Consider the following 18,821-nt stretch of genomic DNA (forward strand, 5'->3'; position numbering starts at 1 on the left):
ATAATGCAATCACATAATTCAACGCTTAATCGGACAAGTGTGCATATTATGCGAGGGTCGCATTTTCTCAAAGACGCCGCCGCACTTTCAACGCATAAATTGCTAATTTCCGTACAAAATGTGTGAAATATGCGGGGCTTGCATGATTTTATAATTCCTGCATTTCTGTTGCAAAAAAGTCACATATATGTTCGCTGAAAATTGAAAAGTGATGCTTGTTTATGCCACACAGGAGCAGCCATTTTCCTCCTGTTGCCTTGGGAACGTTGTGAAGTGATGAATTTCGCGACGTGAAATGTTATCGCATCACGTGAGACAAAACTATGTGTGAGAGAGAGAGAGAGAATAAAAAATTGCCCAATGATTAAAAATAATTATGCTTATGCTTTATGACAAATGTCGGAATGGGACGAAGAGATGTTAGTGACAGCTGTGTGTGTGTGTGTGTGTGTGTGTGTGTGTGTGTGTGTGTGTGTGTGTGTGTGTGTGTGTGTGTGTGTGTGTGTGTGTGTGTGTGTGTGTGTGTGTGTGTGTGTGTGTGTGTGTGTGTGTGTGTGTGTGTGTGTGTGTGTGTGTGTGTGATATAAGACATGAGACAGCCCAAAAGATACTAAAATCAGGACAGGGTGTTAGGGGAATCACTTTGTTTTTCTTTTTCATCAAATCACATTATTTTTCCAGCTTCCGCAGTTTTGCAAATTCCAGCAATTTTTATTACATAAAATTGCATCAATACCTGGCATATTCCGTTGCAATTTTTAGGAAAACCCGCTGCATAATCAACGTCAAACAACGTGTGTTCTAACAGGACTGAATTATTTCGCAGTTGTGTGTTTCATACTTTACGTTCATGTGCTCTGCCCTGCAGTCTCCTCTTGTCTTTGTAAAGCTGTGTCCTCACATATTCGTCTGACCTCTGACCCCAGCGAGCAGCAGGCGGCATCAGCAGCACATACCCCCAGCTGCACAGCTGTAATCTCCGGCAGACCACCGCTGCCTGCCACCCACTACAGCCCCTGCACTCCCTTTGTCACATCCTTCTTCTAAGGATGTGTATGGGAACATGACATCCCAGCGTGTGTTCATTTCCTCCCACTTCTGTAATTTTCTTTTTAGTGAAATAATTAGAAGCAAAAAGGCTGGAGAGCCTTCATAACGCTTTATGTTATCTAAGACTGGCTGCTGTGTTCTGCATTATAGCTTTGCACGCAATCCCATAAATCACGCTGGGGATTATCAGGTGCATACAGTCAGGAGGGAGGACAGCACCGCCTGGCTTTCTGTCTGCTGCTCATCATCTGTTTGCTCCTGCAATTGACTCTGAACCCATGATAAAGAGGGAATCAGGATGGATGGCTTGTTGTCGTGGTGTGGGCAGAATCCTCCAGGAGTGTTGAACAGTCATTGTTATGTAATTTCCTCTCAGCGCGGATTGGTCAGGCTGTGGGTTGTTGGTGGGCTCAGCATGGTAATCTCACAAGCATTATCTGTCTCTCAGAATCAGTGGTTGTTGTGTGCAGGACTCGCTCATCCATGCCTGCCTTTGTAAAAACCAACCAATCGTCCGGGGGCCGGTCTGCTTTCTGTCGTCCATCTTGGCTAAAGAGGTTTGTCCTTGTGCATGAAGTCAACACAGTCAGGACGCGTCTGCTCTTATTAGTCTAGGTGTTTCCCCGCCTCCGTTGACCCCCTCCCTCCAATTTACTTCATTTTATCTCAGTACAGGCCGACTGACACCCAGCTGTTGTTTACAGGATTGTAGTTGGATTGTAGCAGTGTTAAGACGGTGCTGACAACTCACCTTCACAACATCCAATCACAAGTATTTTCTGTGGAATATAAATTAAATGTATACACAAAATTGTCAGAAAAAATAGCAAGTAAAGGAGACATGTTGTAGGTAGCTATCAAGAATAAACAAATGAATGAAGAGTCTTTTTATTTTTAAATTGATCACAGTCTTTTTATTCCCATTACATAAAAAACCTTAACACCTGTGTTGAGGAAACTAGTAAAAAAACAAAACAAGTGATCTTGTTTCACCCATTTCTTTATAATTACACCGATCAGGCATAACATTATGACCACTGACAGGTCAAGTGAATAACACTTCATCACGGCACCTGTTAGTGGGCGGGATATACTACGTATTAGGTAGCAAGTGAACATTTTGTCCTCAAAGTTGTTGTGTTAGAAGCAGGAAAAATAGGCATAATAGTGTAAGGACTTGAGTTTGACAAGGGCCAACTTGTGATGGTTAGACGACTGAGTCAGAGCATCTGAAGTTTGGTTTGCAAAAAGAACTTCCATGTTGGTTTCCAAGCCAGGAGTTCGAGGCTGACCAATTGTCTTACGGCTTTCAGTGTAGGCCCCACCTACAAGGTTCAACTTTTGATGATGATGATTCGCAAAACTTTTTAATGGCAAACGGAACAAAAATTATTCCGAACAAAACTTTTAGATTAGCATTTTAATCTATCATTTATTTTACTTGCAATAAAACATTTTGGATTACTTTTTTACTCTCAAAATCCTTTTTTTTTGTTTGGTTGTGAACCTATTTTGTTTGATTGAATAATAAAGAAACAAATGTAACTCCATAGGCGGGCAGTGCCAGTGTTTGGTAGATTTTCCATTCTTGAAGGAAAGTACAGTAAGCTAAACCTTTACATAAAACAGAGTTGTTCAGATAGGAACACTGAAGTACTGTATCTGGTGAGGGTACACAGATCCTATATAATATCATTTTATTCTTCACCACTTGTTCGTCTACACAGGAAGTCACATCAGAGGCAACTACAGTTTTAGAGAAGCAAAGAAGAATTGATTTGAAGTCAGCAGAGTAACATTAGCTGTTTGCACACTTTCCAGGATGGTTGGACACCCAGTGGAGTAATACAGCTGTTAATTCTTCTCAGTGCAGTGGTATCAGATCAGTGCTTGGTATCAGCTGATATTGATCAAGTATTGGGAAGTGAAAATGGCTTTGGAGCATCTAAGTCATATAAGTTTTGAAATGTACTTTATTTTTTATATTTCACTCGTATTTATTCAAGTGACTGTTCATTGCTTCCTTCACAATCCTCCATGGTCATTTTGTAGGATGTTGTAGGTAGCCACATATCTGATCGTGTGGGCCGGCGTATCTGTGCGCGGCTGCTGCATGCGATGGCAGATTGGAAAGGTAAACCACTGTAAGCTTATGTGTGCGATGGTGCTTTTTCTCTTATTAATGCGGGGGACACAGGAGCTGTCAGTGCTGCTGTTCCGCTGCTGGTGAAATAGTAATGAGTGTGTATAACGGAGCTGAGCCAGTGTGGTTTACGGCTGTGGTGCACTCGGAGGTGAGGCCAGGGCACGTGGAGCACTGACTGGCTGTACATCTGGTCTGTGCTGGAGATGGAGACGGAGCAGGAGGCTTTGACCAGAGCTGGAGCAAACCTAATTGAGGTACTGAAGTCAGACTCTTATTATATCTTTGGGTTGGGAAACATTTAAAGAAGCAGTCTGGAATTCATTTGACCACATACGTCATCTGAACCCTCTGAAAAACTAAGATAGTGAGGTAGTGAAAGAGTAAATTATAGCTGATCAACTTCCATCCCAGGGGCTTAAAGGGATGTTGTCAATTTGTCATCATTTTTCAAGCAAAAAAAACAAACACTCAGGTTTTTGCTTCTTTAATTGGACTGTTTTGTGACTAAAGTATTAACATTTTAAGCAAGAAAGTAATTGTCAGATCAATTGAGTATGTGAATAAATGTCTATCTACAGCCTTTGCATGGACATTGGTTTGGGACTATCACAGTTTTTTCCCTGTGTTGGATGACTGTTTGGCTTTGTTACAGTTGAAGAACTGTTGTTTTTATTTTTTACTGTGAGTTTTTTACTGATTGGTCATCACATTCAACATCTTTTAACATTTTACGTCTCTGTAGCGTCGACACTGGGAATTCTCATGGTTTGGAGGAAACTAAGACACAGCACAGCATCGCCTCAAGCAGTCAGGCAGGTGGCCTGTCTGTGTAGATAAAACGTATAAGACAGATGGATGTTGCAGTACAGGTGTGTGTTTTTTGGTGGAGACTTGAGTGTTTGTGGCCTGTTTTCTTACGACCATAGAATAACTCTTTGGTGATTTTGCCATAATGAGCTCTGTTTTTTTGTTGTTGTACATGACACAAAGAAAAAAGAAAGAAGAAAAAAATTGTCTTTTTCCCCCTTATATTTATATTAATTGGAGACACTTAAAACATACAGCACTGGATGCTCTTTTCTACCTGAGGAAGCTCTGATCAAAGCACCAGCTGGGGTGCTCGCCCCCCTCCATAGTTATTTGAAACCTTTAATTGAAATTAAATGCATTAAATTGGATGTTGGAGAACATACATACAGGAAATCACATCCTAGTTTAAATGTAAAGGTTATGTTAGATTGGGCTCACAACATCTGAAGTGTTTTTTCGCTCTGCTGGAGAGATGTTATTTAGCTGAAAGATGACTATTGAAACATCCTCATAATATGTGTCACAGCTACTGAGTTTGCTGTCGTAGAGTTTCTCTGTTTTATTGAAGAGTTTTTGTTGTAGTTTCTGGTTTTTGTTTTTGTAAAACAATGTGGCCTTGCGTGTGTTCACATGAGCGCACAGACTTGTGACCTTTGGAATCTGGGCCATAGAGCAGAGCTTCAGGTTCTTGCTAAGCAAACGTGTCAGGAATTTGAATTCCCTGCTCCTTTGGATATCTGCTGTCTCTCTGCCTTTTTGTCAATATTTAACTGGAGCTCTATTTTTGGGAATCCCCCGTCTGTGTTCTTTTGTTTGTGTGTGTGTGTGTATGCAGCAGTGCGCTTGTTTACAGCAGTGTATCTGCAACAACATGGCAGGACTAACAGCTTTAGTTTTCACCCACTCTTGTTCTCTTCGTGGGCCAGAAGAGTGTTTCATATTGTGTTAATTTGGAACTTTGCATCACAAAAGTGTAGTTTTAACAGATGCAGCACACTCACCCTTCCCCACTGTCAGTCCCATTACAACCAGCATCCGCGGCCATCTGCACCGTGACTCATTTGACTGTCATTTCACGCCATTTATAGGCAGTGTCTGGACACCTCCGCCTCAGCCTCGCCCCGGGATACCAGATCTGCTCTTCTTGCCTGAGGATGGAGACTGCACAAAGCTTCTCCAATACTCCAACCCCCTCACTCTCCGTGCATCATTACATTCCTTCTTTCTCCCCCTGCCCCCCACCGATCATCTACCCCCAGAGGTTTGGGCCTGAGACGAGAGGAAGGGGTGGAGCATCTGGTCCCCAAGCATTTCCACTCACCCGCAGGCCCTCCCTCTCAATCAGTCTCTGTTGATTGCCCCTCTGGCCGTAGTCAGTCTCAATCTCTGCCATTACCCATCACACACACACACACACACACACACACACACAGGCTACAGACAGACACACGGACGGACACACTGCTCTGACCTCCCTCCGTCTGTGTTGCCTCCCATTTCCTCTCAGGTCCTTTGATTGCATTATGACCCTTCTGTCAGTTACTTGATATCCCCCCTGAAAAGGTTGCACAGGACAATATCTTTAAAGCTCCAACTGTTTATTTGGTTAAGATGCATCATCTTCATTTGTCTTCAATTTGTACCATGTACTCACCCATGAACTCTTGTCCCTGCTCTGTTGTTTGTGTGTATGCAGGTGAAAAGCGAGACGAAGCCGAACCTGAGCCCTCATCACACTCGGCAGACCTCTGAGATGCTCAGAAACCACCTCACAGGTCAGTACATGCACACAAATGCAGCAAAAACCAAACATTAAACAGTTTTTGCTGTTCCTAAATAGCCAATGTCAACATTATTAGCTGCTGTCTGACCAGCGCAGCAGCAATGTTGAGACTTTCCTTCACTCACCAAGAGCCAAGTCCAGCAATGGAAACTCACAAACGCTATTGTTAACTCTTATTCTGCTTCTATCACTTTTTGTCACTTTTTTTTCATCCTCTCTGATGTTGGATTTAGGCTAGACTGGACGCTAAAATCGCTCAGTATCATTTCTTGAGGTATGAAGTGGTATTACAAGACAGGACAGGCTGGGGCTGGCTGGCTAGCATGCTCACTTCCGTGTTATTTTTTCATTAAAGTTTTGGTTATTTTCTGATGTTTTAAACTAAAATATAAAACTCATTTAAATGACCTTTTGGGGAAAGAAAAGAACAGTTTCTTTGATAGTCTGGCTCTGACCTTTCAAGTCTGCTCTGACTGTCACAGCTCCTCACCCTGAAGCTTGAGCTCTCTTATTCCTCCTGAGTCTGGAAATCGGAAAATTGGCCAAATCCAGCTGGTTGAAGTTGACATATAAAAATAAAAAACACTTATGCTTAAATAAAGGTCTCATGTTCTGCAGAACAGAGGTGACTGAAGTCTGTTAATCTTCAGAACAAAACTTATTAATTTACCAAAAAAAAAACCACCGTTTTGCAAAAAAGTTACCCACTACATTGAAGTAATTTGATGACCAGACTCAGGCATGCAGAGTGTGTGTAGAGGGGCTATGCTCTGTGTTTGTGTATGAGGAGCTGGATATGACCTGAGTTAACTCAATATTAAATCATTTACAGTAGAGAGAGAAAAGAATCTCAGACTGTGTTGAGTTACATTGTTTTATTAAAGTCACCTCTTTTGACTTTTAAATCTGAATGAATTCAAAACAAGCTATGGTGTTAAGCTACACAGTTAACATGCATCATAAAACACTGACTTGTTTTCGAGAACAAAGTGGAAACATCAAATTAATCCAAATTTTAAGAAGATTTCACTAAGTATAAAGTTATTCATTCTGGGACCACTCTCTGATAAGACACCATTAGTGAAGGATTAATATGGAGCATACAGTATCGTAATTTGATTTATTTAATTGATTATTTACTTATTCCTATCAGAACCATTTTTTGGTTGTCCAAATATAATGTCAGAGAGGGATGATGAAGAAAACAATTATATATTTCTATATTCCTAAATAATTTATTTTCATGAATGAAGCAATAAGTTACAACTCAGAAAGAGTCCTCTCAGTGCCTTGTTGTGTAATTCTGTAATTCTTGAGCATCACATAATGCATTTTAGTTGTGTTGCCTCTAAACTAAACTATACAATAAGATCTATGTTGTTATGTGTTGTTGCAATGTCTTAAAGAAAGCAGAGGCTGATGGTATATGAAAGTCAACGTGCACCTCTGTGACAAACAAGGAGCCCGTGCAGCGATTCAGCAGGATGCAGTGTGCGGTTATATGTGGGATACGACTGGCGTGGAGAGAACCGATCACTGATTTGGAACAAAGGGATTTTCTCTTCTGCAGAAACAGTCTGTCCTACTTACAGAGAGACGCCACCGCAGCCTAACCTGCTGTTCCCAGCTGGTTTTGCTTTGAAATACTGCTCCCCTCCTCCTCCTCCTCCCTCCTCACCCTCATCCCCCCCCGCTCTCGCTCCGGCTCTTCATCTCTATTCGCTCCGCCTCTCCGAGTCTGTGCAGAAAGCTCCACCTCCTCCATCCAACCCCCGCCGCTCCGTCTCCCTCCCCTCCTCTGCTCTTTGAGCCGTGTCCTCTCTGCGTCAGACAGCTCCATTCATGAAAAGTGTGACGTGAGCAGGTTTTCAGCGACCCAGTGACGCTGCCGCCCACCCACTCACATCACAGGTGCTGCGGGAGTTAGAGGAATGTCTGTCAGCCTCCGTCTCCTCTTTCTCTAGTGCTGTATTTTTTTTTTTCTCGGATCCTCAACATCAGTTCAGTCTTTCTCCCCCAGCTTTTTTTTCTCTCCATCTCTGCCTCAGAGCTGAGAGAGGACCATGAATCCGAGCTCTGTCTGCTGTGAGTAATCTGCTGATGCTGTGTCTTTGCCTTAGATTTGAGTGGAGGCAGTGTGATGTGGAGGTGCTTCTTCTCTTGTTTGCGTTTGTGTGTTTCTTTTTATTGTACATGTGTGTGTACATCTGAGAGGAGACGTTCTAGCGTCTGTATGTGCGTGCTCCTCGCATGTGGATCAGGTGTCAGCGTTTTCTCAGTAGCGCTGCTGCAGGAGTGTGTTGAGCAGTCGTGCGTCGGTGCGTGCAGGAGCTATTTTGGGCTCAGTGGTGATGCTGCTGATGCTGCTGCTGCTTTTTGATGCAGCACTTCTCTGTGCCCCCTGAAGGACAGGTTGAGATGGAGGAGGAGGTATCATCCAGCCATCCAGCCCTGCTTTCACTTCTTTATTTAAGGAAAAAAAACATGAAACAAACACCTCACACACGTCACAACACTGGTGGTCAGACATGACAGACTTTCTAGGACAGTTATGCATTGTGCGCAGCCACGGGCCGTTCTCTCTAGTGCACATACACAAGTCACATTCACGTTCTTCCTATTTTTGTCCGACTTAACTCTCCCTCTCATTCTCCTTGCCTCTCCATCTTCGACTCCTCTCTCCCACTTTGCGTCCTCATCCATCTCTTTATTTACTCGGCTTGGCAGCAGGGAAGCTCTGTGTGTGCCCACCTCTGTCCTCTGCTACTAAGCATGTTTATGTAACTGCACAGGATGAGTAGCTGGCAGCCGGGCTTTAGAGGAGAGGAGAGGAGAGGAGGGGGAGGAGGAGAGAGCTCCATCCATCCATCCAGCCATCCTTTTTCCACAGTGTTTAGAATAATGGCTGCATATTCATGTCTAAGAAGGAGTTTGGGTTTCCTCCAGAGCATCAGACTTCAGCTGCCTCAGCTCCAGAGTTAATTCAGATGTACATGAGGTGCATGTTGCGGTTACTCTAAGAGCGAGGAGAGGTAGCATGAACCCAGGAGCTAATAGAAGAAGCACTAATGTGTATTGATTTCCCAGCTTTCTGCTGTGGAAGACTCATGTAGCACGACACCCACTTCCTCTCACTTGCTCATGCACATTTTCTTTTGCTCTGTAGATTTCATATCGCAGCCATTAAAACGGTGTCAGTCACAGCCAGTCTCCCGCAATATGCGCGTTTGTCTGTTGTGTCACTTCTTGTGTGTCTGGCTCTCTCCTCGGCCCTTGTTATTGGCAGACCAAGCAGGCCGTCCCTATTAAAAGAGCACAAGGGGGATTGTTGTGGCAGCAGCTGCTCTGGTGTGCAGCAGTGTTGAGTGTGTGTGTGTTGTCTCTGTGTGTGTGTGTGTGTGTGTGTACTGCTGTCTCCTGGCCGTGCAGGGCAGACAGGCCCAGTTCACATGGAGCCGGCTCCTCTTGTGTCCTTTGTTGTCGCTCTGGGAGTCTTTCCCATTGGAGCGTGGTTGGTACAGTATCGTGCCGCAAGCAGCCACAGCAGCAGCAGCAGCAGAATATCAGCTTCTCTCTCTCTTTTTTTGTCTGTTTCTCATTCATTTCTCTCTGCTACAAATTTCCCTCCATATCTCCCTTATTCACAGCCCTCTGTGTCTCCTCTCTGTCTCCTTAATCTGCCTTTCTTCCTCTACTTTTCTCAGAGCCATCGTCTCCCTCCACTGTCTCCTTGGCCCTACCGTCCCTTTCTGTCTGTTTGCATTCATCATCTATCCGGATGGATCTGGTTGGTATTCATAAACGGAGCTCTGTAAAGCTTTATCGTTAAGCATCGCTGGGGAACAAAGAGTCTGCTTGACTGAAAAGGCCGATATTAAAGCTTTTTCGAGCTTTTCAGAGCAGAGTACGTCTGATAGTTGCAGATTTTATGAGGCTGTGTGTCCTGGTTGCAGTGCTGGCTGCTGCCTCACTGACAGAGAAGCTGGGAGACCGAAGCTGGAGGGAGAGTGTGTGACGTGTCGATGGCGCACACTCTCTTTCTTTTTTTTTTCCCCAGTTATTTATTTTCTCCAATTCTGGCTGGTACCGGCTGAGGCTATTTGAGGCACAAGTTATGTGTGTGGTCGGGGTGCTAATGATTGTCAGCCATGTTAACCCAGTATCTGAATTTCAAATGTGTATGAAATTTGTTTTTTTAAACTCAGTAACAAATTAGGGAACCTCACAACCAGACGTTTGGACCTCAGAAGAAAACAATATCAAGGCTTGGCTGTTTTTTTTTTCTTCTTCTTTTTACATACTCTTTCATCCTCTCATTAGTCATTAGTCTCTCTGGTGGTTTCATTCATCTTCCTGACCCTCCTCCCCTTGTGCAATCCAACCGTCACAACAAACCTTTCATATTCCACATGATCCCACCTGGCACTTTCCCTTCAGGTTCAGCAGCAGCTTTGACCTTGTACCTATTTGCCCAGCCACGCCGGTCAAACCCCCAAGCAGGCAGGCAGGCAGGCAGGTAGGAGGGCAGGGATTATTGTTCAGTGGCCAGCTTTCCCCCCTCCGGCCACCACCAGGTATTTAAGTCAGCCCAGAGCCCAGAGTGTCAGAATATGAAGAACGAAGGATTATAACAAAATGTCAGCCGTGTGGCCACAGAGGCCTAAACGAAGTGCTAGAATTTGTTTATTTCCCCCTCCACCGCTGTGGCTTCAGCAGCAGATTATTACTTTCACCCACCTACAGCAGGCTGTCCAATCCCCTCTGGCAGGACTCACGGCCACGGTTGCAAGGGGAAAGCTGATTTAGACATCAGCCCACATCGCGACAATCAAGCAGCTCTGTTGGCAGAGTCATATTCCCGAAGTCTCTGTATTTCATGTTCACATTGCTAAATACGTCATAATTTTGTCTGCTTCAGTGACGGGAAAAACAAGTATGAGCAGTGGGTTTCCAGATTGCTATTTCATAACAGTGTTTACTCACACAGTGAACACCAGCCATGAAAGTCCATAGTCTGCGTTGACTGGGGGAAACAAGTGCAGATATCAGAGTGCAACTGTTCAGCTGTGACCCAGAATAACAGACAGTCACATGTGTAGTTCAGACCAGAGAGACTCCAGAGAGCTGCTGATCATGAGAGGCTCTTGTGTGCATCTCGGCTATTTTCTACTGTAAACTTCCTTTTATTGCTTCTTTGAAGTCCTCGGTGGAGAGACAAGTGGCGCTCTCATCGTTCACTTTCTGCTCTGTTTGTTTTTGAGGAAAGAGGTCAGGAGGGATGGAAACAGTCTGGAACAGGTATTTATCCTCACAACCCAGCAGCATTGAGCTCCGCAAGATGAAGCGACAGAGTAAGACTTAAGGAAGTGAATCTTGACAGTAATTGTGAAAAGGTCTGACTAGCACCCGCTGTGCTGCAGTCGTGTGTCTCTGCACGCCTTAGCTGTCTGTTGATGTGAAAGTCAGAAGTACTGGACAGGTGTTGAGCATCTGGCAGCTCATGAGGCTGGAATTTGTAATTTGTACCCATCAAGAGCCATAACGGACTAACTTTTTTTTTTACTCGGGGCAAAGTGGCTCCAAACTTTATTTAATTTTAGGAGCCCAAAGAGATAATTTAGGGGCTCAAATCGACTTGCAAAGCAAATATTCACATTTCCTTTTCATTCATGATCCTCATACACCCTGGCCTTCCACCTGTAATGACAGATTCCAGATTCTTTGTGTGTAAAAAAACAAAACAAAACAAAAAAAACAGCAAATTTACTGGTTGCACATGTGCAAGTAGATGAAAACAAACAAAATGACAAAATGCCCCCATTTAAGGGCAGTCTGGAGCCCTGCATAACATGTCCTTTGTTGTCAAAAATGACCTACTGTGATAAATGCAAAGTGATATGTCGGCTGGCTTACCCACCACTCATTAAAAAAAAACAGTGAATCCCACTTTGTTGCTGTTATTTAAAACTCCATGTCCCTATGTGACAGGCTGGGTGGGTCCAACAGTGACCTCCAGGCTTTTGGCTCCTTCAAAAACCACAGTGTTGCATGAGAGCGAGTGTGACTGGTAGCAGAAGGTCAGGATGGATGCTGTGTTGACATGGTAACGTGTGAATGATGAGGTGGGACCGGGGCTAAATTGGTTCTTTGTTGGTGGCGCAGCTGTCACCTAAAGGGAGGTTTCCCCCTGTGGGGCCCAGCAGGGTTTCCCTTAATGAGGAGCAGAGTGATGGAGACACAGATGCCGCCGGTGGAGCTGCTGAGTATGAACTCAACGTGCGCGTCTGTATAGATTAAAGGTCTGTCTGCTACAGTAACATGTTGTGGAGGGTCCAGCTGCCCGTGTGGAGGCAGAGTAACACAATCTGAACCGGTGTTTGCTGAGTGGCATGAAAATACTGCCGCCCCCAAAGAATTGCTGGGAGTATTGGGATTATTGGATCCGGCCAGACACGCCCTTGGCATGTGTGTGTGTGTGTGTGTGGATGTGTGTGTGTGCGTATCCGAACACGTGTGTCCTCTAAACCTGATCCCCCTGCACCACCAGCTGCCATGTACACACACACACATGCACAGACACCCCACACCCACACACATACATGCAGAGTGGTACAGTAACATTTCCACTCTGCCAATCCAGCCCAGAACCTGGAAAGTGTGTTCATTTACCAGAAATGTACTTTTGATTACGCGTCGCACTATTGGCCATTGACATGAGATCGCCTTCAGAGAGGCGAGAAATGAAAGGAAGTGTGTAGCGGATATATGGAGGGGGAGGGCTGAATAGGGTCTGTGTTTGTACAAGCTTGTCTTTAGAGCCCTGTAGAGGGATTAAAGGATCAGCCCCTGATAATTTCTCTCTCTCCCCCTTCAGCTCGCTCCCTCTCTCCCTCCCTCTGTCTTCATTTTATCTATTCTGCTAAATATCTGCATTGTGGCCTGAAACAAACATGTGGCGCTGTGTTTTTTCTTTTACACGAGATGTGTCGGTCGGCCTGCCATTTTGCCCAGTCATGGTCACTTTCGGAAAGTCCTGTAAATAAATGACTGTGTAAATGAAACCTCGGGTCCTTTGTGATTAGGTTGCAGACATTATTCATGGGATTCTATGCTCATAGAGATCTTCCATTAGAGATTAACAGGAGAGGGCGAGAGGTCTGTTTCCTATTCTTGGTGTCAGATGTAGACGCATAGACTCAGACCAGATTCAACCTGAAGGACGAAAGGCACCGAGCAGAGAGACAGAGAGGACAGACGGGAGAAAATGATCAAAGGTAGAAAAGACATCAGATTTTCTGTCCCGCTGTCCCTCTGTGGTTGTTGTTCCGGTGGAAGTTAATTACTGCTGTTTCAGTTTGTTAGTTTGTAGAAGTTTACAGTGCGCGCAGGCAGGCCGGCGTCTTAATGTGCGTGTTTCCATCCAGCCGACCACATCCACCCACCGCGGCCCACGTCAGAAGCCCAGCCCTGAGAATTGTCCGTGGGGTGGAATTACAGTGTGGGGCCTCTGCTCGCGCGGCTCGATTGTCTCCGCTGTGGAAGGGACGGATTTATTGGATACCTGAGAGAGCATTCTCTCCTTCCCCTGCACTCTCAGCAGCCTGCTTAGAGACAGGCCTGCATTATAGATGAGCTCCTGGCAGCCGCTACACTCTCACAGCGCTCAGGTTACCCCCCAGTAGATGCACACAGATACAGTACACACACATTCGCACAAACATGGAAGCAGCATATATATGTGTTGGCTCCAGTTAGAAACCTTTAATCTATCTCTTTTATCTGTTCATCACTGTTTTTTATCAAGCCATCACAAAAAGCAAAAATAACAAATGCTTAATTAAAAACACATATTGCCCTCTGATGTTCGGGTGAAGAGTCACAGCTAAGCAGCAAAGCGATCTCCCCTTAGAGGGACCAGGGCTTTAGTTGATTGTACTTTGACCTGTGCCAAGTGGAGGAGCTGTGCGTCCATGCCAGTGCTCCCCACGGCGGGCAGCGTAAAACAAGTGTGTTTCGATTGGACTCAGCGCCGTCCTCGCCCTGTTGGGAAACTTCCACGTAACACAGAGCCAACTCACCGCTCTGCCTCTCTGTCTCCTCCCTCCTGGACTTTGATCTCCTGTTCCCGACTGTACACACTGTACAGCCTCTCACTATCTGCCTCCCTCTGGTCTGTGACCTCTACTCTTTATTTTCTACTGCCCCCTTCAAACTTGATTGGATTTCTGAGGCCACGTCCTCATCCTCATGGGGTTCAACAGGGATAAAAAAAAAACTCTTAGTGTCATTTGCGCAGTGATTATTTCACTACTTTGTGCTGCTTTTTGCCAAGATTGGTAAAGGAGCAGACTGTGGATAAATGACCATCTGTTTGTCTGAAAACACAGTGTGTGGTACGCTGCAGCCTCTGATCATTCACCTCAGGATTGTTTCATTCTTCTACAAACAAAAACTTATGCTGCCAGAGAGACTTGATGTAAGACGTTATAATCATGTGAAATACTACACACCGGTGTCTGTAAACTGTTATTAGAGTGATTGATAGGACAGGGGTTGCACATTTCAGCAGTTTTCTAAAGTATATCTTTGATATATGAAGAATAGTGTTTTTGGTTGGTGTTGAAGTGCAGGGTTTTGCATCACAGAGTGCAAATGGTTGTCAAGATAAGATTACACAGGGACTGCCCCAGAGCCAGATTTACATCATTCAATCTAAAACAGGTCCTCCATCTCCCAGTCCCAGTCTCGTAGAGGGACTTTGTGTCAAAATCTAGTTTAAAGTGTTTGTTCATGTGCTTTTAAGTGTTTTATTAAGTAGCTTCATTTTTTTCTGTATCAAGTAATTAACACAGAAAGCCTCAGGTAAGATAGTGTTATTCCCTCAACAACTATATTTAGTATCAATACATCTGACAAGTATTTTCCATAATAATATGATTGTGCAGTGAATTAAAAAAAAAAGACTCTCTGGTCCAAGTAAACATATTCAAATTGGTTATTTTGTTCTTGTGTTTAAAAACCTACAAATATTCCTATTTGAGAAACTGAGAATTAGGAATCATATGGAAATAGAGTAGCAGAACAAATGGAGATCAACATGTTTCTTTGATATGACAAACACAGTCTGTGTAGTTTATTTTGGCTCGTTCCCACATGCGCCATCCTGCTGCTGTAAATACTCACCACCACAGCACCAAATGTGTATTAATCCATGACTGAAAATAGTCCCCAACATGCACCATTTACTCCTGTTTGACATCTGTCACTAATGAGTTGTCAGTTTTGGCCTTTTAATTCAATTTGCACAGGAGATACAGGACAGCACCAACTCTACACCTTTAAATGTTCATTTTTTTTGTGTAATGTTATTCGGTGGTGGACTTCTACATGTTTCATTGCTGTTCGTACACTGTGAAGTGAAGGCGATTGTTGCTACAGAGAGATAACTGGCCACCACATTAGTGACAGTGTTGTGCTAAAGGATGGAAATTCATGCTCGACCTTTGGACCTGTATGCATGATGCATGACAATGCATATGCATGATCTCAGCTCAAGGTCCATTTACTGGATTCACTTGTGCTGAGCTATCAACCACACCCCATGGTCTTCATCAGTATCTGTTGTTTTATCACATTATCACCAAACGTCTACACTTGGGTCATGTGATGACACCCGATCCTGTCCCACTCACTGATGAAGACACTCAGATGTGATTGACAGCTCAGGTAGGGCCATAGAGTCCTCTGTCACACTGGTTTAGATAGATATTTAGATACATACTTTATTTGCTCTGAGTTCATTTTCATGTTTTAACAATTTTACATAACAAATTTATTGGAGATTTTGCTGTACCATCTTGTTTTTTTTATTTTTTTATTAGCTTGATTATCCAGACAAAGACACCAGGTCCATGAACAGGTTCTCAGTTGATTTTCCAGAAAATGTACTGTATCCCAACATATACTAACATAACAAACAAAATAAAAACATAATATCATTATCATAGTGTTACACAAGAGGTTTTTATCTATATCATGTTTTCCCTTGTCCTCTATGTTTAGACCCGTCCCTTTTGGAAACGTATCCCGTCCTTGACCTTGTTGCAGCGGCGTCTTGTGTAACACCGACAGACAGATTAAGATGCTATAGATTCTCTCCTGGTGCCTGGGCGACTGAGGAAAACGAGTGTGTTTCCTGTGCAGCTGTTTATGGGGTTTACAGAAGCCTGCTGGTTAAGCGGCGAGGATGGGCCGTGTGTGCCAGATGTTTTGCTCTCACTAGATCTAATACACAACAAGGCCTTTAATCCCCGCTATACTGTCACTGCTTCACAGAGATCATAGTATCATAGTGTGATCTGTCCAGCCCAACCGTTTCCCAGAACTTGGCCAGAAATGCATTAGATGTGTCTCTACTCTGCAGTGTCTGTGCCTGCTCCACTCTGTGTTGTTTGTATCCCATAGTTGAAATAATAATCATTACTGTAAGTCTGATAAATGTGGAGAATTGAGAGGATTGTGTTTGCCCGTTTGGAAGTAACGGGGTCCCGTGATGACAGTTGTAATCGTGTTCATGTACAATCATCAAAGTGGGTTCAATTTAGCTTTTTGCTCCAAATTCTATGTATTTTACAATGTGATTAACCTGTTTCCTTTTCTCCGTGTTTATCTCTCCCCTGCAGGTGATTTCCAGCATTCAGACAAACCTCTGTGTTAGGACGCGCCTCACTCTTCATCACTGGGCGGCCCATGCACATGCACGACACCATGGGTAGCTCCCCCGAGGTGCTGTCATGGACTTCCTGCCCCAGTCTGTTGGTGGGCAAGCTGAAAGAGGAGCTTAAACTCACCGTGGTCGGGGACGCCATGAAGAAATCAAACTCGCCGAACTCTCAGCCCCAGCCTCCTCAGGCCCCCCCCTCTAATTTACCTCCTCAGATCATCACAGACCTGGCACCGCCGACACATTTGCCCGTTCCGCTCCAGATGCTGCAGACACCTGGCCAGGACGAGGACACGGTGCTGGGGGGTATAAGCCCTCCGAACATCGCTCTGAGCGTGGACTCCACACGGAGCGAGGGCGGGCACTTCGACAACAGCGTGCTGCAGCTGCAGGAGCACGACCACGAGGAAGCCGGGTCGCCGGCGTCTTGTGAGCACGGAGGTTGTGGCAGCGGGATGGAGGAGCAGACGGGGGAAGGGGAGTGTCCCATGGACCATAGCGGAGAGGGGAGACACACCCACCCTCATCACCCTGATGACATCAAGCTGCACTTCCAGAGAGCTGGGCCTGGGTCAGGGGGCTTCCTAGAAGGGCTGTTTGGCTGCTTACGTCCCGTCTGGAACATCATAGGGAAAACATACTCGACTGAATACAAGCTACAGCAGCAAGGTTAGCTCTCGGGCGTTGTCTTTTGGCATCAGTTAAAGAAACTAAATGCAGTTTGTTTAATTCAAATGCCCTCGTCCTTTTTACAACTCTTGAGAAACAAACTTCAGATTCCCTCCTGCTTCTCCTCATATAGTAAACGGCAATTCAGTAGCCGTCCCTAGCTTCACTAAAACACTGTTGTGGTGAAACTGTAACGCTGTCAGTCTCAACTGAGGTCATAGTGAAGGTAAAGGACTGCATGAACAGGCTGGACACACAGGATACAAGACATCACTGTCAGACAAACCTGGGCTGGGCCTCAGCTAACATCCAAATAGAGTGGCATGAGAGATGTGAGCAGCAGCTCCTCTCCACAACCACATAACGAGGAGGGAACATGACTCACGATCTAAGACGTTTATAGCGTTCTGCACAGGGCTTTAGGTTTATTTTTGCTCAGTATGACGGAGTAGTACAATAACTACTGCTTACTATGTTTGTGCTTTTGTGGTTGTGCCACATACTGTACTGAGATAAACCACAGTCCTGAGAAAGGTGATATGAGACACGACATGTATTAGAAAGTTTGGATAAAATATGGTTTGTAACAGTTTAATTGATTGAGTTAGAATTTCACTTGAAGGGATAGTTTGATAGTTTTTTTTTTCACTGTTTTCTGTCTCAATGATAAATTAAACAGCTGCTGAATCAGCTTATTCACAGAAATGTAGAACTGTTCCTTTAAAGAGCAAATGAGATTGCAGATTATGGACAGACAGACACAATGCTCAAATTCAAGATCGGACAATAACATGCACCTCATACTGTCATACTGTCATTGTCATACTGACAAAATTCCACTGTTTCCAGACATGTGGGAGGTCCCGTTCGAGGAGATATCGGAGCTACAGTGGCTCGGCAGCGGAGCGCAGGGCGCCGTCTTCTTGGGCAAATTCCGCTCTGAGGAGGTGGCCATCAAGAAGGTGCGCGAGCAGAAGGAGACCGATATCAAACACCTGCGAAAACTCAAGCATCCCAACATCATCAGCTTCAAGTGAGTCTGCAGCCACTACAACCGTGTTTGTTTCCCCTTTATAGCTCTGATCGAGTCCTAGTTCACGTCTTTCCTGTGTGTTGTGCTACTTAGGGGCGTGTGCACTCAGGCGCCGTGCTACTGCATCATCATGGAGTACTGCGCCCAGGGCCAGCTGTACGAGGTGCTGAGGGCGGGGAGGAAAGTGACCCCCAGGCTGCTGGTGGACTGGGCCTCAGGCATCGCTAGTGGCATGAACTACCTACACCTGCACAAGATCATCCACAGAGATCTTAAGTCTCCCAAGTGAGTTCCTTGTTTTGCTGGCATAGTCAATCCTCCATCACAACAACTTTACTTCACCCTGAAGCACCACTGAAGCAGGACCTTGGCTTGCATTTGTGTTGAGTTACAATAAATGGAGATGAAATATAGATGAAAATGTTTCTGTATGTGAAGCAGAAAAGTTGTTGTTTGTTCCCGGTCTACAGGGAAGTACACTATATTTCTTGTTTTTGTACCGTTATGCAGCAGCCCGTCTGCGCTGCGGTCGTGTGTTCTCAAAACTGATTTGTAATGCCCAGGAAAACCTCTCAGCTGCCTTGTTAAATATTTCTTAGCCCAAAGC

At 44.7% G+C, this 18,821-nt stretch overlaps 1 protein-coding gene across 3 annotated transcripts in view; it reads left to right on the forward strand.

The window, feature by feature from the left end:
* Positions 1 to 18,821, forward strand: part of map3k13 (mitogen-activated protein kinase kinase kinase 13) — a 33,152-nt gene that overhangs the window by 6,185 nt on the left and 8,146 nt on the right. For 2 of the 3 annotated variants that reach the window (XM_083997286.1, XM_083997288.1), the window contains exons 2-5: positions 5,703 to 5,781; positions 16,472 to 17,181; positions 18,031 to 18,214; positions 18,308 to 18,499. In XM_083997286.1, coding sequence (XP_083853412.1) covers positions 16,539 to 17,181; positions 18,031 to 18,214; positions 18,308 to 18,499 — 1,019 coding nt within the window. In that variant the 5' untranslated portion in view covers positions 5,703 to 5,781; positions 16,472 to 16,538. Of the gene's footprint in view, positions 1 to 5,702; positions 5,782 to 10,890; positions 11,088 to 16,471; positions 17,182 to 18,030; positions 18,215 to 18,307; positions 18,500 to 18,821 lie in introns of those variants that run through there. The other variant, XM_083997287.1, reaches the window with a different exon arrangement.

The sequence above is a fragment of the Trachurus trachurus genome, assembly GCF_905171665.1.
Source record: "Trachurus trachurus genome assembly, chromosome: 21".
Taxonomy (NCBI): Eukaryota; Metazoa; Chordata; class Actinopteri; order Carangiformes; family Carangidae; genus Trachurus; species Trachurus trachurus.